Genomic DNA, 26,013 nt, shown 5'->3' with positions numbered 1-26,013 from the left:
TTTTCTCCCCCCCACCACCTTTTTTTTTTTTTTTTTTTTTTTTTTTTAGAATTCTAGTTATTTACCTTTCCTTAAATTTTCCCAACTTCTGGCTGCTTCACCCTTTTGAAACTCTAATCTTCAGCTCCTCAACTCAGGAGGTTCTGGACTCTGTGTGGTTCCCCTGTTTGTGTATCCACGTTTGGAAATTTCTTCTAAGGAAGGGGTGATTGCAGAGTTCACTTCATTTGTTTCTCTTCTCTCAAGCTTTGCAGTTCTTTGTTGTCCGTTGTCAAATGCCTGAAAAAATAGTTTGTGCAGTTTTCTAGTTGTTTATGATGGGAGATTCCATTTAGCCATCATGTCTAGAAGAGGAAATTAAACATGATGCTTTTAAAATACTGAATATGCAACAAATATTTGTTGATGATTTAGTTTCTTTCCTTGTTGAGATCTTTCAGGCCCTTTAACAGCCCTTTACCTGCCCTGTTTATAGGAGCCTTTACCTGCACCTCACTCAGACAGCACTTGTTAAGTAGCTACTATGTAGCAGGCACATACACTGATAAGTTCAATGGACTGTGATGTCTAGCCCAGTCCTAAGAAACTGATCTTCCAATATATACACTAAGGAGAATTTTAAAATAATTACTTCAAGGTTTATTTATTATCATGATCACTTGGACGTGTTCAAAACCCAGCTGCCAGTCTGTAACACTTACTGAGTATCGGTATGCACGGAACATTGTGTACTATGATCTCTGTGATAACTGTGGTAGGAAACAATGGCAACTTATTTGCCAAAAGATACTAGGGGGAATCAATGTCCCTCTGAGCTTGGTTCAGGGTGGAAAAGAATTGGCAGTTTTATCAATTTCATGCCGAGAAATTAGGCTGTGTTTTGACAGGGAAATGCCAAATTGTGAACTACCTGAGTTCATGAGAAAGAATTTCATTAACATTATTTTTTCTTTCTTTCTCTTTTTAAAGTATTTTATTTGAGTCTAATTAATAATCCTATTAATTTCCTTTGTGAAAGTTTATATTTTGACTGTGTAAACAAAAGTCATTTTGCAATTTGGCTGTCAAAGTTCTTGGATAACTTATTGAGTAAATATTATTGAAAAATATAACAAGTAAAAAGAGATATCAAAAGAAATCATGCTTAATATTTGTAGAATTCCTTTTCTTATAAAAATAAGAACTTATAGATGTAATAAAAGCATTTAAAAATCATCTTTAGTTACATACTATATGAATGAATGTTGAGGAAGAGGCTGAAGAGGAGATTATTCAAAAAGAGGAAAGTAAAAGAGTAAAGAAGGTGAGTTATCTATATAAGATTTTAATCTTCTTTCAAGTTTTAGGCTGAGAGTGATGATGGACACCTGTAATCACAGTGGCTTGGGAGGCTGAGGATTGTGAGTTCAAAGCCAACCTCAGCAACTTAGCAAGGCCCTTATCAACTCAGTGAGACCCTGTCACTAAATTAAATATAAAAAAGAGCTGGGGATGTGACTCAATGGTTAAGTGTCCCTGAGTTCAATCCCTGGTACCAATAAATGAATGAATAAATAAATAAATAAATAATCAAGTTTTAGTTTTAAAACTCAAGTGCCTCCGAAAGGGGAACCTGCTTCAGTCTTGAGCAGCAAATGAGGAATTATAGCTAAGGATATTGCAACAGAGATTAGAAGTTTAAATATGACTTTTTGTTGTTTGAAGCTCAGTTATTTCAGTCTGAAGAGAAGGAGGAATACTGGAATGAAGAAGAAAGTAGAAGGAGAAGAGAGGTTGGAATCAAATATAGCACAGTGGAATTCACAGTGATTATGGATAATGCTCCTTGGCCTGCAAGACTTATTCTGTCAGCAACAAGCAACTTAGGGCTGCCTTTATTTTATATGCTTTTTTACTCCAGCAACATGAATTGATATTCTTAGAACCCCTAAGAAATATTTTTGGCGATTTTCTTCTCAGTGTGAGGAGGGAATATACAATTGAGGATAGAAAGAAATACTTGAGCGAGTATGAGAGTAAGCTTTTACCAGAGCTAAGGATAAAATGTCTGCATGGCTGAAATGTGAAAAGAAAAGCTCTGTTTCAGACACAAGAGTATTATTAGCACACTGCTTTAAGAGAACATTCAGACTTCTTACTTAAAACTTTGAGGGAGAAAATGTTTTCATCATGTTGAATGGTTCTGTGCCATATTTTAATAAAAATAATAATTGCATTCTGAAATGCTCGTAAAGTAAATGTAGAGATTTTGGGCAACATGGTGAGACATAAATGTCTTCAAATACAGAGAACTTTCCTTTTAATAATTGTCTTCTGGGGCTGGGGATATAGCTCAGTTCATAGAGTGCTTATCTAGCAAGCTCAAGGCCCTAGGTTTGATCCCCAGCACTGCAAATAAATAAATAAAATAATGGTCTTCTCAAATAGGCAATAACATTAGAAATCTTGGACATGATAGACTGCGAGTATAGCTACTGAAAGAATGATCATCAAATTGCCCAAATGAAAACCATTTTTTTTTTTTAAATCATGTTGATAGGTGTTTTCCCATCAGGACTAGAAAGAGATACAAAACAGTTGGAAATCATTAATTGCTGCATTATTTAATGGAGCAAGTGTCAAAGAATTTAAAATACAGACACCAGGTTGTGTCTCCTGAGGCAGGATTCATAATTGATAAGTTTGGAAGAGAAGCCAGATTTAGTGTCTTGCCTTGGTGTTGCTCTAATCCCTGAATCTGAATCAGTCTTCATACAAAACGGGCCCGCACCACTCAGTGATTCAAGCACCCTGCCCATCCTCCCAATTCCCTCACTGTGTTTAAGGCAGTTGATCAGCTACAAGCTGGTGGCCTGAGCTTGAAGAAAGAGCTGCCTACCTGCAGCTTGTTCAAGGGCATGGTAGAAGGGTAAGATCTATTTGTATCCAGAATGGGTATCAACTTTCTATTTTGAAAACTCATGAAATTAATTGTATTATTGTCTATAAGTAGGGTTAGCAGTGCTTCATTTTTTTTAAGTGCATTTGATTTTTAAAGAGCACATAGATAGTTAATCTTTCTTGTCTTTCCTCTTTGAAACAAATGGCGGTTGCTCAGCATGTACATCCATAGTGTTCTCAGGGAATGGAACTCCAATTTCCAAGTAAGATGAGAAGTAAAATTGAAAATAACCCTCTTCAAACAAAACAGTATCAAAGAAAGTTCAAAATAAGGTGTTGTCCCAAGTCACATGATGTATAAAAGCCTGAAAATTGATAACAAGAATTCCTGGTTATAAATGGCCCAGTTTTCTACCCTGATACAGACTCTCTCTGTTGGCAAATGCTTTAGAGAGGCTTATTCTGTCTTATTCTAAGTGCACTTAATAGCATTACTTACTTAGATTTTAGGGATCACTTTTCATTTCCAAATCATTTCCCCACATTAACTAATTGCTATTACTCAGGGTCATTTTGACAGCACATACAGGGACAAGGATCAAGAGCAGGTTCCCTTAATGCCTTTTTTTGTGACTATGTGGAGAGAGAGTGGAAGAGTTGAAAGTTAGCATCTTAATGGACAAATATATTCAAGCTATCTTTTTTCCTCTCAAAATGATATATAAAAGTAATTTTAAAGTATTTTCCTCTTCTAATCCTTAAACTTGCTGAGAATATTAAAAACAAATAATTTATTTTACCAGCTCATCCCATTCCCTAGCTTGATATTTTAAAAACATTTTTATCATGACCTATCGTTTTCTTACCTCAACTCTAGAAGTGAGGAAAACATTTTTATTTATCAGATAATTTGATTTTAAGGAAATGGCTTTTCTCTCACCTTTTACTCAAGCATCCTCAAGAGTTCTGAAGTTCTACAATTTAATCAGAAACCAGTTATATCTTGCTTTAGAAATAAAGTGTGAATTGTTGAGCTTCTGGTATATAACAGTGCAGAACCATAAATGTCGCATGGCAACCTGCGTGTGACATATCTTAAAGCAATATTCTGAGCACCAGAACAGAATGCACTTTTTTGTATCTTTCTTTATGGTCTCAAAACTAAAAATAATTCTTTGATATAATGGGGGAACATATGACAAAAGTAATCTGTGTAGAAATATTTTATTTTGATTGTACTATAATTATTTTATGGAATTTCCATGGATAAGAAGATAAAATTATAATGTAATATTGATTCACGGAGTGTCAAGTTATAATAACCCTTAACATTTTCAGTAAACAAAAGAAATATTGTCAACCAGACTGCTTTCTAAATGGTAATACATTCCATCAGGTTTATACTGTTGGTCCTGCCAATAAAGACTCAGTAGTAAAGCAAGCACTCAGGGGTCCTTATGTCTCTGGAATTAATTGCTCCTTAATGAAGCTGAAGATACCCCTTTTATAAGAAATCCATTATTAAATCATAGGGTTCCCTTCCCTTCTCTTCCCTTCCCTTCCCTTCTCTTCCCTTCCTTCCAAGAAAGACAATACACCTGAAATTCTAGCTATTTGGGAGACCAAGGCAAGACAATTGCAAATTTGAAGCCAGCCGAGGCAATTTAGCAAAGCCCTGGTTCAATCCCAAGCACCACACATCTAAGGAAAGAAAGGAAGGAAGAGGAAGAGAGGAGGGTGGGAGGGGAAGGGTAGGAAGCAAAGAAAGAATTGCAGATCTTGTCCTGGCATACACACAGCAGTGTGATTTACTAGAAGGAGGAGGATATAACGTAAAGGAAAGGAGAGTTCACAGCCAGATAGGACTGGGTTCAAGCTCATCTCCACCTGTAATTAGTGGCATGCCCATAGGCAAATTTGCTTTCAGAATTTCCATCCCCTCATCAGTAAACGTGGGATAATTTACCCACTGCAGACTTTAACAGGGTGAAAGCATCAGACATGCTGTCTGGTACATGTGAGGGATTCAATAAATTATCATAATTATAAAAAGTAATCCATTGGTCAAAAGGAAATTACATAATGGGGGATGAGCAAGAATTCATCCATGTGAATTCTAGGCAGACTGGAGAAATAGACCGTATTGCCTCTTGGCAGTCCCGTTTCACGACACACTTCACAGTGAATGATTCTGTGCCTGATGCTCTGTGAGGTAGCTCTGCTCTGGTCCCCTTTCTGAAAGTCTCTTTTACTTCCCAGTTCCTCTTTTTCCTCCTGAAATTGTGTTCTGACATTAAGAGGACCCCACTGGCAAAGGTCATTTAAACTCATTTACATTAAAGAAATAGAAGCTAATCATGGAAAGGTGGTTGTGCACTAACACAAATGGCATATATTATTGGTAACAGAAATTTTAAGAATTACCTGAGAAGCAGGTAGAGAATTACTTTCCAGTTCAAAATTATCTTGCAGCCAGAGGCTCATGTCCTGCATTTTTCAGATAGATCACTGTTGGGCTTTATAAACATTGATGGGAAGGTTCTTAAATTTCTGATATTTTATACAAACATTTGTGAGTATGCACATCTTTCTGGTGGAGAGAGTATATGACTTTCATTAGATTGCCAAAGTAGTGTTTGGCCTCACACATTTTAAGAAGTATGGATTGCTTCTCTAGAGTATAAAATGATGTCAGCACTTTCAAGAACACACTCTAGTGCCTTGTTACTTTGAGTGTGGTCCTTGGGGAGCATCAGCAGCAACTCCTGAAATGTGTGAGAAATAACCAATCTCAGGTTTACTGAAAGAGAAGCTGCCTTTGAACACTGATTTTCACGTGATTCATGCAGATATTAAAATTTGAGAAAAGTCCTGCTGCAGCTGTCAAGGGATCAGGTCCTATATTTTGAATTTGTACTCTGGCTCTGTCAAATTCTAATGTACTGAGCTTGGATATATAACATTGCATGTTATGTGACATTCAACTGCAACACTTTTAGAGTTCATCTCAGGACTCTAGGCCTGAGTTAGAAAATAATCAGTTGCTGACTTTGGCCAGATCATTGAACTTATGTGGGCAAGTCTGTTTCTTCATCTTTACTACAAAGAAGGTTAGTTTTCTTTAAGCTCTGAATTCTGGAGTTTACCATTTGTTTCCCACACAGATGTTTTTGTCATGACCTCTCATCTACTGATATGCTATCTTTTTGTCAATGTATATTAAATGTTTCCAAAAACCTGAAACCCATGCTGTTTTCTTTCTTTATTCAGCTCCTATTGTATTTTCGTACTACTCAATTTATCACTTTACTATGGGCTATAATTCTAACTGTTTGATATACATATCTTTATTTCCAAGCTTGCAGACATATGATAAAGGTTCAGGCTTTATCTATTTCTTCTCTTATTATCCTTGTCATAGCACAAGATGTATAGTAGATGCCCAATAAATCACTGAAGATTGGATGCTATGTTTTGATAAAGGTTATCTATAGAAGACACACTAAGTAGGATCGATTTCATTAACTTGTTACAAATTGTTCATGTTAAGCCATTTATTTCCTAGGGAGATAAGTATGAAATATGTTAACTTAAGCTATTCACATATCAATATCAGCTCTTGAATGAATACATTCTAGTTGCTTTTAGAAGCAATTAATCCAATTGAATAGGTCAAAGGAAAATGAATGTAATGAGCTATCTTATGCATTTCATAATTTCCTTGCCTTTGGTAATTATTTGGAAACTTATGTATACATATTGATATACATGCACATACACACGTATATATGTATGTATAAATACACACACACACACACAACTCACATAAAACACATTTAATTCTGTCACCAAAATAGTAGAACTTGATGGTCTCCTTAACTCTTTAATGAGGGATGCTTTGCTTTTTACAAAATTGCAAGTATTTTTGTACAAAAGTTCCTGTTTCAGTCTGTTCAGCTGCTCTAATAAAATACCCAAAACTGGGTGGCTTATAAACAACAGAAATCTATTTTCACAGTTTTGGAGACTGGAAAGTTTGAGATTAAGGCAGCAACATATTTGGTGTCTGATTAGGGTACTTCCTGATGCATACATGGGGCCTTTCTGCCATTTTCTTTCCCCAGATGTCTTTTACCAGGCGCTTATCCATGCAGGAGGCTCTGCCCTCACGATCTCATCACTTCCTAAAGGCCTCACTTCCTAATTCCATCACCTTGAACATTAGGATTTCTACATAGGAATTTGGGAGGAACAAACATTTGATCACAGCAGTGCTGACTAAGAACTGTGAAGGGTCTAACTTTTTATGCTGTGTTTAAGCTAGCTATTTGCAGATCAGCGTGCCATTTCTAATATAGTCAGCTACAAATAAAGTACTCATTTGGAGTGAATGATTAAAAAAAAAGATCTTACGGTGATAGTGGAAATGAAACTCCTATGTCTGAGAAAAGTTCTTTGTTATTCACAGGAGAGCAAGCAGCTTAAGTATTGGTGTACTAGTTCAGTTCCTCTGGCTACAAGTTCATAATAGAAATAAAGAGAGGCACAGATGAGTGTCTGCACAGGCAACACATGCATTATAGTAAAGGAACCCCCAAATTTATGGAATCTGAATCTTTTACACTTTATAGGATCTGTATTTCCTCCTCCTCTAGAGGAAGACACTGTCTTTATTATGTTGGACAAGAAGCATTCCTGCTATTTGCTCCAAAGGGAGACAGCTATCTCTACAATTCAAGGCTGTTTGCAATGCAAACATCTTTGAAAAGATAATCTAAAATAAAGGGCAGTCAGTGCTTAGTTTCATAAGAAGAGAAATGCAAGCGATCATGAAGGATTATCTTCCAGAACAGTCATGCTTGATTCTATATAATAAGTAGATCAGAAATAATTTCTGAGTCATTCTATTAAAGTGACAAAATCCTTCTCTATGGGAGGCAGGAATTTGAGGTCAAATCAGAAAATTTTCAACTTTGGGCACAATCACTGAGCAAAATTGAAAAAAAAAAAAGAACTTCCACCCAACTGTCGAGGGCATAGTGGTTTGAGCAGCTGTGTCTATTTGCCTCTGGGAGCTTGTGAGTCTGACAGGAATGGAAAGGTCCCGGTGGCAAAAGTCGTCAGGGCCGTTATCCTTGTTTGGAAGGTAAGACTTTGCTCTGCCACATCTGGCACTGGTTCATTGAGAACCCAGGCCAGACGTTTTGTCCTGAGCCTCTTGTTGTGTTGTGAATCTGGACAGGGAGTTGAGTCCTGGCCATTCAACACTCAGACATTCTAGACCAGTAAAATTTAAATAAACCATTGTTTGAGCATGAGCTGGACCTTTGGGGAGCAGCAGATGGTTCGTAATCTCTTGTTTGCCTGTTCCAGGCCCAGGAGGAAGAACATGGGAATTTGATCAATACTCATTTACATCTCCAGCATCCCATATGATTATTGTGATTAATATTGTTTCTTTCCATGTGTTCCATAAAATATTTTAAGGTGTCCCTAGAGAGAGAAGAAATTCTGAGTGCAGAATTTGCTGTAACTTCTCACTATAAATTCTTTGCTGGGAAGTGGGGGAAGGGTTAAATGAGGTGTTTTCTAAGTGTTGAGCTATATCTTCATCATCTGAGTTTAATTTTTTAAGATCACCAACTTAAACAGTTCTACTTTCCTAATGTCTTAAGAAAAATAAGCTAAAGATTGCTTTCCTCTTTTTAATTTTTTTCAGTGACTTATAATGCATCTTTGGATGTTATCATTTCCAGTACAACCAGCAATACAAACACTGTGGTGCTGGCTTGGAGAGAGAAATCAAAAAAGCATCTTAAAATTACATCCTTCAACATTGCCCAGGGCATTCATGCTTTTGATTACCACTCTCGGCTCAATTTAATTGGTATGTAAAATAAATCATGATAACTATGAGAGCCTCATAAATAGTCTAGCATGCATATTTGTATGCATGAAGTCTCTCTACCTTGTTGCTTTTATTGCCAGAGAGACCAACTTGAACAGCTCATATTTTATTGCCTGAGAATGTCTGATAATGATGCATTATTATGTGTGGTGTATATAAACTACATTGGGGTGAAAATATGAAAAAGTACCCCAATGCCTTAATGAGTATTTTTTATTAGAATTGGTAGGGGGTGCATAATGATACAGACAAAGAAGACAATTTGTGCAACATCTGCCATTCTGCCATCCTTCCCACACTACCAAATGCTGCACCCAAACAAATATGTCATTTTCATTGCGTACACACACACACACACACACACACACATGCTTGCCCTAATAGAGAACTGCAAAATGCAGAATGTTTTTCAATTACCTTTTTGGAATACAATTTTTGAAAAATTGAGCTTATCTTTAGTTTACTAAGGAAGAGTTCTTTTGATGTAAAATGGTATATTTAAGCTGAGGAAATAGAAAGGTTCTCAGACATTAACTGTTTAAATAAAATACCTAGACATTCTTAAAGTTGATATTTGATATATGTTAATGTTCAAACATTATAAAAATGTGAGGTGAATATGTATTATTTAAAAATTAACAAGGTAGTTACCGAGAACATTCATGGCTTACAGGTAATATTAATCCTCATTCATTAGGTATCATTCATCAAAAGAGCATTGATACTAGCTAAGGGACTGGATTCCTAAAATTCCCAACAATAATAGCTGACAATCAGGGTGAAAAGTATCATGAATGTCAACCCAGAATCTAAAGGAGTACTATCGCGTTCCCTCTGGCCGCAGAGAGAGACACGACAAACGTCTGAAGCTTTGGAAGTTTATTATGCACAGTCCCTCTCCTACACTTCTCTTACTCCCAGCTTCCGCGCACTCCCAGCTTCTCTTCTCTCAGCTTCTTCTCTCAGCTTCTGCGCACTCCCAGCTTCTTCCGCCCCCAGCTTCTTCCGCCTCCCCAGCTTCAGCTTCTGCCCCCCTACTCTCCCACCCACCAGGCTTATATACACTTCAACCAATTGGGGGGGGGCACACGAGGTAAACCGCGGACAGCTGCAGGCATAGAATAGGTACACGAGGGGGGGCATGCTCTAATCACATCGTTAACTAGCCAATCATTGGAATTCGCTGGTTGTTTACTGTATAGCTGGCCGCTTTTGGCTCAGCGTCAGGCGCCATCTTGACCGTGCTCAAGGCTGGGGGTCCCAGAAACCCTGACAGAGTACTATCAATTTATTAGAGAGGACTGAGGGGTGTTCATGGATTGATTTGGCAAGGAGTCAAATATCAACCATTTAATTTCTTAGCTGATTAGTTATTCATTCTATGTATACTGGATCACTATTTTCACTTGCCACAGTGCTGGGAAAATATAGGTGAATAAACTCAGCTCCACAGCTGGTCCTCAAGTGGGAAACAACAGTGTTACATTGAGTTTCCACGCACCAGAATAAGTACTATACCTCTTGATCTTGAACTGTTCCCTGAATATAACCAACTCATGTTCACAAAATGCCTTATCTTACCAAGAAAGCAGAACAAACATATATTTGTGATGATAGTTTTCATGTATATACTTGGTTATTTCATTAACCATGAAAATAATTTGTTCCTTATACTTCATTAATTTGGGAACTTTCAATGTTGCCCTCGTCTGTTCTTGCTCCTGGATAGTTCCAACACTGTCTACACTCCTAGTCTGTGCTGTTCAGAGAGAGGGAACTTCAGAACTTGGAAGGATTCTGTCCCCTCCAGGACAGGCTGGAGGTGGGCTCCTAAATGGAACTGTATTTTCCATCTTGGCTCATGCATACCCCTTCCCCCTAGGCAAATGGTTTTTCTCTTACTCTTCTGTTTAGATAATTTCTATTGCCAAAACTCATACCTTGGTCTAGTTGCCTAGTCTAGTTCAGCAATGGCAAGACTTTCCTTCCTTAATGACAGGATGTGTTGATGTTCATCAGAAGGCAGTTACTAACCATAGACATGTGATAAACTCTTTTTAAAAAGAAAGTGCAAACCAGGTGCCATGGCACACACCTGTAATCCCAGTAGCTTGGGAGACCAAGGCAGGAGGATTTTGAGTCAAAGCCAGCTCTAGCAATGGCGAGGTGCTGAGCAACTCAGTGAGATTCTATTTCTAAATAAAATATAAAATAGGACCGGGGATGTGGCTCAGTAGTCAGGTGTCCCTGAGTTCAATCTCTGTTACCCCACCACCCCCGCAAAAATAAAAAAAAAAAAAGAAAGAAGAAAGTGCGGGTTATTCATGCTATTTAAAAACAATTTTTTTTTTTCTTTTTAATTCTGATTAGCAACTGCAGGCATTAACAATAAAGTTTGCCTTTGGAATCCCTATGTTGTTTCTAAACCAGTTGGTGTCCTTTGGGGTCACTCAGCCAGTGTAATTGCTGTCCAGTTCTTTGCTGAAAGAAAACAACTTTTTAGCTTCTCCAGAGACAAAGTAAGTAACATTGTGCATGTAATTTAGTTCTGCCTTCCCAATTCCTACTGAAATCTCTCCAGGCCCCTGAATTTCTCTGAGAGCTGCTGCCAATTTTTAAAAATAAATTGACTAACTACTATGTCTTTGAAAATCTATATTTAGAAAAAGTGTTGATTGATGGTTACTTAACAATAGTTCTTGGGTAACTACACAAGTATTTCATTAAAATTTTGTTCAAACCCTGTACTTATGGATTTAACCTCTTTTGTTGGACTCTCAATATGTCACATTAAGAGTTTCCAAAGTTCTCACTAACTCAAAGATTAAAAAATGGGGACAATTCTTGTCTTATCAAAATGTTGTTTCAATAAGACACTAAATAGGTATAGCCAATTAGCTAATTTTGCTTTGATATAGGAGAGAAATTAGAAATTTATATAAATCTGAAGAATAAGAAATACATTAAGAACATTTCAATTATATTCAACAACTCTTTTCTATTTGATGATTTCGAAGGGATGTTTATATTTGTATTTTGGGATGCTGGAAATTAAGCCCATGGCCTTGCATATGCTAAGCACATGCTCTATCACTGCGCTGTACCCTAAGCCCTTGAAGGGATATTTTAAATATTGTGGAAGAAATATGGCACCAGAGCTGGATAGTCCAAGTTGAATTCTGGTCACACTATTTTGCTGTACATATCCACTTAGAGGTCAATTTTTAATCTCTAAAAATATTGTGTTTAGTGCTTCTGTAAAATTTACATTTTACATAATGCCTGACTTAGGGATTCAGTTTAAAATATGATAGATTTCAAGATACTTGGTTATGGTGAGACAAGGGGGCAATAAGTTCATTGGGGAAAATCCCTGAGACTGGATTTTTGTTCTATGCTAAAGTAATATATATATATATATCACTTTATATACACATATATATACACACACATATATATCACTTTATATACACATGTAAACATACATAAACACACATAAACATATATGCATACACAAATAATAGTATAAATTTAATATATAAATACATATAAAGTATATGTTTAAATATACAAATATGTATGAATTATATATACATATTACATGGAAATTCACCTTCAACTCCTAAGTCACACACAAGCCAAAATTCCTACTAAACTTACTTGTTTCACTGTCTTACCTATCATGTAATTCTTCTCCCTTTCCCTTATCTTCAATCCTGTTGATTCTACCATCAATACACGTTTGTCAGTCTCACATCTCCATCTCAGCTGCCATTGCTCTTATTATAAATCTTGATTTCTTTCCTGCAAAATACTGAAGTGTTCCTAAAATGTCTGCTACTTTAAGACTGGTTTGACTCCAGCCTATCCTCGGTTCTAATAGTAGTTTGCAAGAGAAATTCTTCACGGTTTTATCTCTGTCCTCCATCTAGTCACTCTAAAATTCTTAAACTTTCCCCCTGTTTACCAGTCCTATTTCACTTCCTGCTTTTCTCTTTCATGTTTGGTGCTGTAGAACTCCATCAAACCGTCAGCTGTTCCTACCATGTGGTTTCATGGCTTTGCAACATGCTCTTTCTTCTGTCCGTAGTTCCTTCTCTTCCATTAACTGACAGATGCTGTCTATCCTGCAGGCTTCGGGCATTTTGGAGCCTCTTGTGGAGACCTCTGTGTTTCTCTCCTTGCACTCTGCTGCATGTGTCCTTGGAGCGTGTGTGATGCTGTGCTGAAAGTGGTAGTGTTTCCTAAACCAGGGTCAGGATCTTTTCAGCTTGTATTCTTGGCGTCTCTCACAGTGCTGGACACCTGTGGTGTTTATTCAGTGATTATTTGTTGACAGCTTGAAGTGAAGGCACATTACAATGAACCAAAGTAGTGAAGAAACTCAGAGTGAAAACTTTTATGTCTTAGTTAGATCTATTTGTTCCTTTTTATTTAAAACTTTTTAGCACATTGTCTTAACTTCCACTGTTGAACTTGCAATCTAACTTGTGTACTGGAGCATTGTGTATGTACATTGTACCTTTCATTAGATTTTGATTGCTTGAAGGCAAGGATCATTTGTTGAATTTATTTTTTGTGTTCCCAGGACCTAGCAAGTATTAATGTATTAAATATATGTTGAATATAATATGTGAACTAGTGTAACTGTTAACTAAATAATGGGACTCGTGAAGTTAGGAACTCTGTCTTACTTGAATTGTGTTATATACATGCAAGGTCCTCAATAAATCATAATTAAGTGAAGGAATCATTATCAAACATAAATATGAAACAAATACCAGATATTTTATTTCATAGAGTTCTCTGAAGAAAGGTTTTATAACTTTAAAAGCAAGTGAAAAAAATGAGTTTAAAGTCAAAACTGATTGTGAATAGCTGGAATCAATGCTAAGACTACCTGGACTCTTTTGAAAAGGTTCTGTCCTTCCATTTTTGCTCTGACTTATGAACCATTACATCATAATAAAGCTTGTCATGCTGTCGTTCACATTAGTCTGAATCCATTACACTTTGATAAATGCATGATAATCTCAGTTCTCATGTCTTTACAACAAAGAACAGAGCTTTCTGCTGCTGGATTAAACCTCCGCTTTATTGCCATAAATTCTAAAAAAAAATTTTTTTTTTTTTAAATAAGACTAGAGGTAAGTGAGGGAATGGGGAAAATGAAAAAATATTCTTTTTCAAACAACCTTTGATTGAATCAGGTTTTGGTCAAAGAGTTGCTCAATTAGAGGATTTGTAGACCAAAGAAATTTAGATCTAAGAAAATTTCTTCCAAAAAATGATCCAAGACTTTAGATCTTTTTTGGAAGATTGTTCTATTGCCACTTCCCAGTGATGAATAAACAATAAGTTTATTTCTACAGAATTTGGTGTCATACGGAATAACAACCCAGTTGCATTATATTTTGGAATTCTAAGCAGTTTCTCTTAATAGCAGTTACTGGTGGCAAGGCCCTGCTGGGAGTCAGTTATCTGGCCATTTGAAGGAGGAACCACCAGGGAACTAAAAGCATTTTCAAGGCCCAAGAGAAATCTCTCTGCTGGGGGTTAACGTTCCAATCAGTGAGCCGGATCCAGCTTTTCTTTCTAATTCCTGGGCCACTAATCCTGATTTGGCCTCCAGAATCAGATCAGTTTGTAACATAATCCTTTGTTTGAGGTTCGATTTTTTTCCAAAGCCTGGTGTCCATATTGTAGAACTGTGGTTGGCGAAGAAAATACAAAGCCAGATTTGGTGTTGGTGTTTGTGTTGTACCTGCTTGTCTTCTTCTTTCCACACTACCCTCCACCCCAACTTCTATCACTCGTCCAGAAGCTAAGTATTTTCATTTTGTTTAAAATGCACAAATAAAAGGATTACTTCTCTCTCATAAAGATTACATTCTTTTTATTTTTATTTTATTTTTTTGCAGCACTAGGGATTAAACCCAGTTACTCGCACATGCTAGGCGATGCTATACCACTGAGCTATCCCAGCCCACCTCTAAAGATTACAATGATGAGGAATCATATAGTGCAAAAAGTAAAATTTTTTCTCATTTCCCCTTTAAATCAATTTCTCTCCCAAGAAATAATTGATAGTTGTGTACATCTTCTCACAATGTTATTATATACTTAATGTATTGCTACGTACATCATCCTATGTGCACAGAAAGAGTAGTATTTATTAGTTTTTATGTAAAAGGTAACACATGAAATATACTTTTCTGCAATTATTTTCTCCTAAGCAACATCTCTTGGATAACATTCTATGTGAATATGTATAAACTTTTTTTTTGATACATAGTATTTTATGATATGGATGGCCATGATTCAATTATTCAATCATCTATTGATTAAAAGTATATAGTTCCTAATTTTTCACCTTTATTGACTCTCTTTATCTCTCTCTCTCTCATGCACACACACACCACACACGTTTTTAAGACCTCATAAATTAATTTTTTGTGATAAATTTCTAGAAATGATGCTATTGGATCAATAGGCATGTAACTTACCAAAGAATTTTCTTATATGTTGCCTATTCAGTGCAGAAGTGTTGACCAACCGACATACTCATCAGAGAAGTTTAAAAGTGCCTGTTTCCTCATGCTCTTTTTGAGAATGGAAACCATCAGGGTGTTCATGTATTTATTTATTGTAAATCTGAAGGGCAAAAATTACCGTGAATTTGTTTTTCAAATATTAATTGATCATTTAAAAAATCTATTCTAAGTAATTACACATAACAGCAAAGTACGTTTTGATTCACTGTACATGAATGTAGCACAGCTATCCATTTCACTGGTTGTACAGGATGTAGAGTCATACCATTCGTATGATCTTACTAGTACCTAGGGTAATGATGTCTTAACTGATGATTTATATTTTCTGATTTTAATGTATTAATTGATCATGCCCTTTATCTTATTTTTAATAGATTTAACTATGTTCCTGATGATTCATAGTAGCTTGAAAAAAATTTGATCAACTTTTGTTTATTAGAATATTTTACCTCTTTCAAGCATACATTTTAAAACCTTATGTGACTTTGTTCATTCAAGTTTTTAATCTGTGAAATTGAGTCAGAAATGATTTTCTTTATGGGGCTGGATTTTGTGTTTATCTTAGGAATGTCTTCCATAATTCTCCTATTTATAAATTTATCCTCCTTTATTTTCTGTTAACATTTTTTATACCAGTGATTTTTTTGTATTTAACTTGGCAATTTATTTTTGTATTTTTTTTCTGTAAATGGTTATCCAAGATTATTTTATGAACAACCTGTCTTTTCTACTAGTTTGAGTTGCCATTGTTATCATCATCTGAATTACTATATGTCACGAATTGTTTCTAAATATTTTATTCTTTCTGTTTGTCAACTTGCTTTATCCTACACTAATATACATTCTGCTGTTTAACTACAATAATTTTATTGTATATTCTGATACCTGGGAGGGCAATTTCTACTTAGTGTTTTTCTTTTTCAACTTTAACTATCCCCTGGCATTTTATTCTTCCAAGTAAATTTTAGGATCAATACTCATGTTCCATGAAAAATCCTATTAGTATTCAGGTTGGAATTTCAATGAGCTTGGTAATACCTGACAGCTTTAAAATAATGAGAAATAACATCCAGTATTTCCCCATTTATTTATTTGCTATCTCTCTGAAAAAATTATGTATTTTTTTCATTTCTTTGTTCAGATGTTTGTTCATATTTTAGGAAGTATCCTTATCATACTCGTGACCTGAGCAAGGGTGTTTCTGAAGGCACTGTGTCCACATTCCATATAACTCATACCTTTATTCTTAATCTTTCCTAAGCTTTTCCCCTAACAGGTTTGTTTTGAACTATGTGATCATTTTGGATAGCCTCTTGCTTCTTATGCATTTAGGGACTCTGACTTTTAGCTCTTTACATTCAAACTTATACTTTTTTCTAATATTCCAATACCCAGAGTCCTTGATATTTAAATCTGTTATCTGTTATTCTGGCAATTTTCCCTCATGGAGACTTAGTTGTTTTCATGTTTGGTTATCTTTTCTTGTTACCTCATTTTTTATCATTGTTGATTTGTAGGCATTTTGAGGAACTGAATTATATGTTTCATTCAGAGATGATGTATGTTTCTACTCGGTGGAAACATGGAAAACCGCTTCTCCAGGCTGCACCATGTCCTGCCCAGCTGTCCCTGCTTCAGGGGCCACTTCCTGCCAACCCCATCCAGGCTTGGCTGCTGGTTAAAAGTCCTTCCTTTAAGCCTACTCTTCACTGTTCCCATTTTAAGTTTGTTGCTTTTCCTTTCTTCTTTTGGACTCATGGAGATTGTCTCTCCTCCCTGAAGGCCCATCAAGGAAACAGAAATTGTTTTATTCTGAGCTGTGTTTCTTTGAGGGAAAGGTCCTTTACAAATACCTAGGTTTCAATGATTATTGAATAAAAGTTCCTAGTTCAAGCTGTTGTCTGTTTCTTTGAAGGTTGTTAGTACAGATACTAAGGGAGTAAAAAGAAAGAACCTAAAATTTATATTTAAAAGTGGAACTGTGATAGAGAAGAAAATTTGAAGAGTTTTTTAAAGACTGGGATCATTTCTGCTACAATTTTTAATGTTATATGGATAATTATAATGACAAAAAATCAATTTAATTTATGAAAAACAAAATAGCCTGAAATGAAATGTTGGCACTTCTAAATTTATTGTCAAACTGGAACTGAGAAATCAATGCGATTTCTGTTGAACAGTTCATAGTGTTATGAAATATTTTGACTTTTTCAAGTTCAGTGGTAGAATACACAACAGATGCATAGTATAAATTGAGTCTTAGAGATATACATCTTCTCTCACTTCTTGACCTGAGTGAGAAAAGAAGTGGAATGAAAATAAAGAAAATAAAATAGTCATGGTAACATTCAAAGATAAATAGCAGAGGAGAAGATTTTAATTTTAGACTAGTATTTTAAATTTGATGTCATTCTTGGGGGCAGGTATAACATTTTTTCTCAACCCTTTTTGTCCCATTGTCCCAGATACCATATTTGCCCAATGTCCCATTTATAGTATGACTTTACATATAAAAGCAACTTTTATATACATAAAATATATTGTCCTAGTGTCCTATTTATAGGGCAATCTGAATTTTCATTCTTGATGATAATAAAAGATATCTCAGCTCTAGATTATGATTTCTAACATATTTTAATAGTTCTGTGTGAAATTCATTGAAATATTTACAAAATTGAAAACTTAAGACTTAATTTAAAGGAAGAACTGTTCATAAAAATATTAGTTGAGCTATGTAGTAGAAAACTTCTGCTAACCTATATCAAGTCAAACAAAATTGCCTTTAAGCATTTACTGATTATGCTTTTGTGGATTACTGAAAGGCTTAAATTCTGAATAAATAGACTTGTTAATACATAACAGTGTATTCAGGACAGACAGTGCCTTCAGTTCCTGTTATCCTATTATCTGCAAGTGGGTGATCCAGTTCTGTGGATTACTCCTGGAGAGCTGGGTTGCTGAACTGCTGTCCTCAAAATCCTCTTGCAATTCATACACACACCTTCTGTCTCTTTCTCCTTTTTCTTGTCATCTTTTTATATTTATCTCTTACGGAATGGCAGGAGTTAGTAAATGTTTAATGAAATCAAGCAAATCTCCTGTCAACAGACTCAGTGAATCTGTTTCCTACTTCTCCTTCACTTTCATGTCATTATGAAGAAACTATGAATCTTTTTGGAACCACTTTTGATTAAACTTGATATGTTGCCAGTAGGTAAATAATGTTGATTTACATTTGAGATCCTAGGGATGGAAACTAGGGCATCATGTATGCTAGGCAAGTCCTCTACTACTGAGACACATCTCCAGACAGGATTTTGTTTTTTTAAAAGTGCAGTGAAAACAGATTCTCTATTCATACTTACATCTATTCATGCACCTACTTATATCCTGTTATCCTTTTTATAGATGTAATATTCATCACACAAAATTAATATTATTTTATTTGTTTATAATAATTTTATTATGCCTGGGTAAAAATGATGGTGATTCTGTTTATCTCTGGCAGGAAGCAGAGAATTCTGCAGAAGAGCTAGCCTGCAAACATGTGCTGTCCTACATTTCTAAAATTCAATCTTCACAACATACCTTCCTGAATTTGTTTGAATTGTTGTTATTTTGAAATATTTAGATAATGGATCGAGCAATTTCACTACATTCTAGACAGAATTGACAGAATCTCAGAGCTGGCAGGGCCTCTTTATCAGAAAGGTAAAGAAATGGATGGCAGAATCACATACCTAAGCTGACAAACCTGTTAAAACAGGATTCATGTATATGCAGCCTCAATACACTAGTTTCTAGTTATTGTTATGTAAATAATATAGTATTTGCTTATAATCCTTCATTGTTAAAAGGTTAAAAATTGAAATAGGATAAAGATTATGCAGTAAAATTTCATCATTAGTTGAAAATCTAAATTTTGCCTTAATAGTAAACCAAAAGCATAGGTATTTATTCTGCTAATGTAAAAGTGGATATGAAATGGAGAGCCCCCATATATGCCATTTAAGTCTGAGTTGCAATAGATATCTCAAGATCCTGATGTAAGTAGATGCAGCAGAGTTCAGTGAAAATTTGTGGAAAATAAAAATTAAAAAGAACCATTATTCAATTGTAGTTTTTAAGCTTAGGAGTTTGTCAATCTCTTTTTCTTACTAAGAATTAAGAAAACACATGTAGAAGATTTAGAATGAAAATTGATATTACATATGCTCTTTTCTGAACTGTGTGCTAATTCTTTTAGAAGTTAACTTGCATGTAAAATTTGGGTAGAACCCATGATTCTCAAATAATAACTAGATGTCTAAGTGACATTTTGTCAAAGGGCTTGATTAATAAAAGTGAATTAATATGAGTTCTTTTGTGTGATTAAAAGGATATAGACTGATTAGGAAAGAGGAGTAGAGTTATCTGGTTTAAAGCCAAGGCATGTGATTTTACAAATTAAGCTAGGAGAAAGATTTCTTCCTCAAGGAGATTAGCACTGACCTTAAAACCAAGTAGAGCAGTTAGATGTTTAATACAAAGGAAAGACCTGGGGAAAGTATTTTGAAAAATACTAATGTCTGAGTCCCATCCTCAGAGACTCTGATTTAATTGGCCTGTGATAAGGTCCCAAACTTAGGTGATTTCTAAAGCACTGTAGATTATTTCTAATATCAAGTTTAAGAACCACTGGTATAGAATAGGGTAGTATTTGGAAAATTGAAAAATGTATGAGAGATCACACATGATCACATAATTTCTAGGAGCATGCTAAAACATTTTTTTTTCAGTAATGGGGACTGAACCCAGGGCCTATATGCTAGGCAAACACTCTACCACAGAGCTACATTCCCAGTCCAGGAGCACTGTTTTAATCATTGATGTCAGTATATCAACCCTGTTGTTTGACTCTCAGAAGAGATAAAACTTTTGAATCAAAGATGGAAGGCAGACTTAGTGACTTAAGGAAAATTAATTAACATGCGCATTGCAATAAAAATATTTCTAATTTTAATTGCTAATAGCAAGAAGTTACCTGTTGTAGAATAGAGAGGTCATAGTTCATGTATTTTTCATTTATGTGACTAAATGCCAATGAAATATTAAAGCCAATACAAATTACTTGAGCAACAAAATGGAAGTTGATTCTGGTAAAATTCTAGTCCACTGATACTTTTGAGCTACTGTCAAACTATACTCATATATACCCCAGATTATTATTCTGACATGAAGTTAGTTTCTATTTCTTAGAAGGGTGTCCATATCAAATAAGAATTCTCAATACTATTGTTAGGAACTTAAGTATTTGAGAGTAATCTAAAATCTTCTAATCTTATGGATACAGCATTCAAAAGAATAATTTATCAATTCTATTTATATTTATAACACCTTGAAGTATATTTATTTATATGTCTTTGTTCTTATAGAATTTATATTTTTGAGAATAAGATTTCTTGGGATGCTGCCAGAACATTTAAAATTAAAATAATTTTTTTTAGTAATAAAAAAAAGGACAAGATTTTTAATAAAATATTCATGCCAAGATAACCAATTATTCTTTATAAATACATATTCTTGGTATTAGAGGGATTGGTAATGCTATTTGTCTTAAAGGAATCAGGCCAATGCTCACTGTATAAGGGCTGGCAGAAATAAAAGTTTAGACATAAAGCACAATACTTCTGTAAGACATTTGAAGAAGTCCTATGTTTTAGTCAATTTTTTCACTGCTCTGACTAAAAGGAACAGACCAGAACAACTGTAGAGGAGGGAAAGCTTATTAAAGTGTTCACAATTTCAGAGGTCTCAATTCATAGATAGCAGAGTCCATTGCTGAGGCACAAGGTGAAGCTGAACATCATGACAGAAGAGTGTGGCAGGGATCAGAGAAAGGGAAGAAAGGAGGGAAAAGGGAGAAACTGGGGAATGAAACTGACCAAATTATGTTATGTACATGTATGAATATATCACATTGAATTTCACTATTAGGTAAAATTATAATGGGCCACTAACATTTTTTTTTAAATCTGATTTTTTGAAAATAAGATTAGGAATTTTTCTAGTTTTAATCCAGAGTTGCAATGTGAAAATATAATTTTGAATCCAAATTCAATTATATTGACAATTCCTGTCTGTTTTTTCCATGTATAACACAGGACATAGCAGATACTGAATAATTACTTTTTAAATTTGTTTAAATTGTGGCTCATTAAATCACTATTATTTAATCCAGTGTATTGATGTAAACATTAGTTAGGATAGATCCAAGAATGTAACACTTAAAAAAATTGACTTACTTCCACACAGTTATTCAACCAGTTCAAGATCTCATGTAATCCACAATGAAATTTTATGGGGTGTTATGGCTTGAAGTGAGGTATCCCCCAAAAGTTCACATGTGAGACAGTACAAGAAAATATGGAGAAGAAATGATTGGGTTATTACCTTAACCAAACAGTGAATTGGTCTGTCTTCTATATTCATGAGCATCCCCAACTCCCTCTTTTCTTTTGTCTCTCTAGCTTCCACACATGAGAGAAAACATATAACCCTTGACTTTCTGAATCTGGCTCTTTTCACTTACCACAATGTTCTCCAGTTCCAGGGTAAAAGTCCCCTGGTGCTATTTGATTTTATACAAAGGACATATCCTACTATGAATTTTAAAAGTGAAGGACATAATTTTGTTTTTTTTTTTAATAAGTAAATAAAACTCCATTGTGTATATATACCACATTTTCTTCATTCATTTGTGAATAGACAACTGGGATGATTTCTTAGCTTGGCTATTGTGAATTTTACTACTAAAACCTTGGGTATATGTGTGTCCCTATGGTGTGCTGACTTTAATTCTTGAGAAACACCAAGGAGTAGTATAACTGGGTCATATAATTATTCCATTCCTATGTTTTTCAGAAACCTCCATAATGATTTTAAGGGGGGGATGTTAGATGTCTGGCTAGCTTATTTGTTCCTGAGAATAAAATCTAGAGCTTTGGCTAATCAGAATCTCAAGACAATTGGAAAGCATGATGAAGTGGCTTATGAGCCAAAGCAAAATTATGGTGATTTAAAAGAGTCATAGCCCCTATAATGGTTAAAACTCACTTGAAATATTGGCTTAATTCTGGGCACTTTTCTTAAAAACAGATCCTTGAGATCCCTAAAGTGATCAGAGATAGTGTCTTAAATTAGTGGTGCAATAATTATAAGCACATTATTTAAAATTATAATAACCAATGGGACTGAAATCTTAAAATATTCAACTTGGGAACACTGGAAAATGTAAAGCAGAAAAAGTATAACTGCTTTTCTTTCAAAAGACAACACACACACACACACACACACACACACACCTTCAATACATATACATATACATGATGATATTGATAGTGTTATTATGGAGAAAATCATAACCTTGGAAGAGTTAAAGAAGACTGTATCCAAGGAGTGGGACTTAGGGTAGAAATATGGGTTGGGGTAAAAGTCCCCTGGTGCTATTTGATTTTATACAAAGGACATATCCTACTATGAATTTTAAAAGTAAACAAAGTCTGCATCACTATTCTTTCCTGGAGAGAAAGTAGAAACAAAAATGAAGCCAGAGATAATCTAGAGGCTACCTTGATGAGAGAAATGAAATCTGAAAACTGATATTAAGATGTCTGAAGGGATTATTTACCCTGGAGAAGAGGCTTAACAGGAGAGTTCAGTAGAGGTGAAAAAGTTTAGGATAGAATCAAAAGGTAGAAGAGATTTTTTGGTTGACCATATTTAATAATTACTGTTATGGTTTGGATATGAAGTGTCCCTCAAAAGTTCCTGTTCATGCAGGAATATTTAGAGGTAAAAGAATTAGGTTTATGAAAGCTGCAACAATTTGTCCATCCTTCTTGGTGGTAACTGTAGGCAGGTGGGGTATGACTGGAGGAGGGGAGTCACTGGGGGTATGCCCGGGAAGTGTACATCTTTCTGGTGGTCCTTTCATTTCTTTATCCCTTTCTGCTACCTGACACCACCATGAAATGAGCAGCTTTCCTTGACCGTGTCCTTATATGTTGTGATGCCTTAACTTGGGTCTAGAGCAGTGGAGCTGGCCATCTATTGACTGAGACCTCTGAAATGTTGAACCCCAAATGTACTTTTTCTCCTCTAAGTTGTTCTTGTGGGTACTTTGGTCAGTGATGCAGAAACTCACTAAAACAGAAATTGGTTCTGAGAAGTGGGGTAGTTACTGTGACTAACTTGACCATGTATTTCAGAAGTCTTTGGAAATAAATGGTTTGCAGGAATAGTTTGGGAAATTTTGGAAATGCAGGCTTGAAAAGTTTTAGACTGTTGTAAGCAGAGCTTAATGGGTGATTCTAGTGGGAGTTCTAGAAGACTAGAATGCCGAATGGACTGTGGCTTGTGCTCATGTTTCAGAGAAAAATGAGAACTCTATTGGGAGTTGTAGAGGCCACTTACGGTATATTCTGACAATGAACTTGGCTACATTTTGCCCATGTCCTGAGACTATGTGAGGCTAAATTTAAAAGTGTTGGAGTAATTAATCAGGTAAAGAAAATTTCAAGGCAGCATAGTGCTTAGTCAGTGACACACATATTTTTGGCAGCTTTAAACCAGGTTTTTTATAAGAATTGGGAAAAGAAAACAGAGCCAAAGAATTTTCAAAAATTTCAGTTTGACCAGAAAAGTGCCTGTAAAGCTGGGATCAATAAAGCTCTGCTTGTTGAAGAGATTATGGTCTCTAAAGAAATGCTAAGTACTTTGCACAGAAATAAAAGGAAAGATGCCTTGAGGGTATTTCAGGAATTTGAAAGACCACACTCACGACAAGCTCAAGGATGTAGAAGGTGAAATCCTTTAGAGTAGACATCTTGGGGGTGTCCTACTGACACAGGGATGGGGGGGTCTAGGAGGTTGTTTCACCATGTTGATCCATGCAGTACTCAGAGGCCACTGCAGTCATGATTCCAGGTAGCCCAGGTATTGTGTGAGCTGACAGCAGACCTTGGCATAATCCACATGGTGCTGATTGTGTAGGATGCTAAATTTAAGGGGTCCTGGATACTTCCACCTAGATTTAAAAGGAAAGCTTGGGAGGTCAGGTAAAGTGTAGTGGGTCAGAATCCCTGGAGATTGCCCCTGAGAGGGTCATGTGTGAAGTTGTGAAGGTGAAGCCCAAGTTGAAATGGAGATCCCAGGAATTAAAAGATATTGGCAATTTGGACTGTCTGCCAACAAAAGCTGCTGGCTGTGAAGAGAGCCAAGCTAAAAGAAAGCACATGTGCATTACAAACATCAACATCAAATATATCCTAGACACTGTATGTGGAGTTACAGAAAGAGTTCTGGGACCTCTTTGACTGGGTTAGGTTTTGGGCTTGTTTAGGTCCCATCTCTTCTTTCTGTGCCATCCCTTTTCTTCCTTTTTGGAATGGGAATGCTTACTCTGTGCCATTATATGTTGAATATATGTAACTTACTTTTGATTTTACAGCAAAGAGTTTGTTTTGAGTCTCAGATGAGACTTGGACTGAACTTTTGGGAAATACTGAATATACCCTAGGCAATACCCTAGGCAATTGTGGCATGGCTGGAAGAGGTGGGTCACTGGAGGCATGCCCTGTATCTTTTTGACAGGCCTCTTCCCCATGCCCTCTGCTTCCTGACCTGTCTATGAGCTGCAGCCATGGTCTAAACAGCTTTCCTCTACTGAATCCTTACTCCGTGATGCCCTGCCTCATCTTGGGCTCAGATCAATGGAGCTGGCCATCTATGAACTGAGACCTCTGAATTTGTGAGCCCCAAATAAATTTTCCTCCTCTAAGTTGTTCTAGTCAGGTATCTTGGTCACAACAATGCAGAACAGATTAAAACAATTACTGTAGGAGCTCCTATCTTGAATCTCAGGACCTATTGATATGTTTGTGAGGTGTGTGGCTATGCACGCAAAGAGGTCATATGCAAAATAATGTTCACACCTGGGTATTAGCGTTTGGGGAGGGGGCTAGAACTATCATTTTTAACAGTTTTTTTTTCCAAAGTAGCATATGATTTAAAATAGGTTAAAAACTATGTTGTTGCCTGTTTTATGAAGTAAATAAACACATTTAAGCAGAAGCTATCATTTATATTTAATTCAGAAATGATTCTCACATTGAGTAATATATACTAGTTTGTTTGAACAAATCTTTTCTGCTCTTAGGTTCAAATATTTGTATGATGAAAAAATAATAAAATAAGTAAAACAATAAAAGCACCATTAAACAGTTATTATAATATAGTTTTCATGCTAAAACCTGGACATGGGCTCCCATTCAATTCTCATAGCACTTCATTAAAAACTCAGAAAAAGAAACTTGCTGAAGTTCACCCTAGAAGAAAGAGACCAGAGGTAAGATTAAAACCACAAGTCTGATCCTGGAACTTGCCTGCTAACCCTTTTTGGAGAGATTTTTCACTGTTCATTTTGACTCTTTCCTCCTCTTTAGCCTAATTAATTCTTTGCCATTACTGATAGTCTCATACTAGTCCCCCCAAACCTGCTCCTTTAGTTTTCTTTTGTGAAAAACAAAGTGACTCACCTTCAGGGAATAAAGAGAGCTTTAAGAGACTCAAAATATAGGAAAAATGATTATTTAACATCTGTTGAATTTAAAGCAACTCTTCTGAGCAGGC

At 35.6% G+C, this 26,013-nt stretch overlaps 1 protein-coding gene across 2 annotated transcripts in view; it reads left to right on the top strand.

Annotated features, from left to right (window-relative positions):
- Wdr49 (WD repeat domain 49) overlaps positions 1-26,013 on the top strand; it is a 135,058-nt gene that overhangs the window by 33,086 nt on the left and 75,959 nt on the right. For both annotated transcript variants that reach the window (XM_047564787.1, XM_047564786.1), the window contains exons 6-7: positions 8,600-8,767; positions 11,159-11,307. In XM_047564787.1, the coding sequence (XP_047420743.1) occupies positions 8,600-8,767; positions 11,159-11,307 (317 nt within the window). The remainder of the gene's footprint in view (positions 1-8,599; positions 8,768-11,158; positions 11,308-26,013) is intronic.

This window comes from Sciurus carolinensis, chromosome 9 (assembly GCF_902686445.1).
Source record: "Sciurus carolinensis chromosome 9, mSciCar1.2, whole genome shotgun sequence".
NCBI lineage: Eukaryota > Metazoa > Chordata > Mammalia > Rodentia > Sciuridae > Sciurus > Sciurus carolinensis.
The sequence above is the reverse complement of the archived record's forward strand: the minus strand, read 5'-3'. Positions and strand labels throughout refer to the sequence as shown.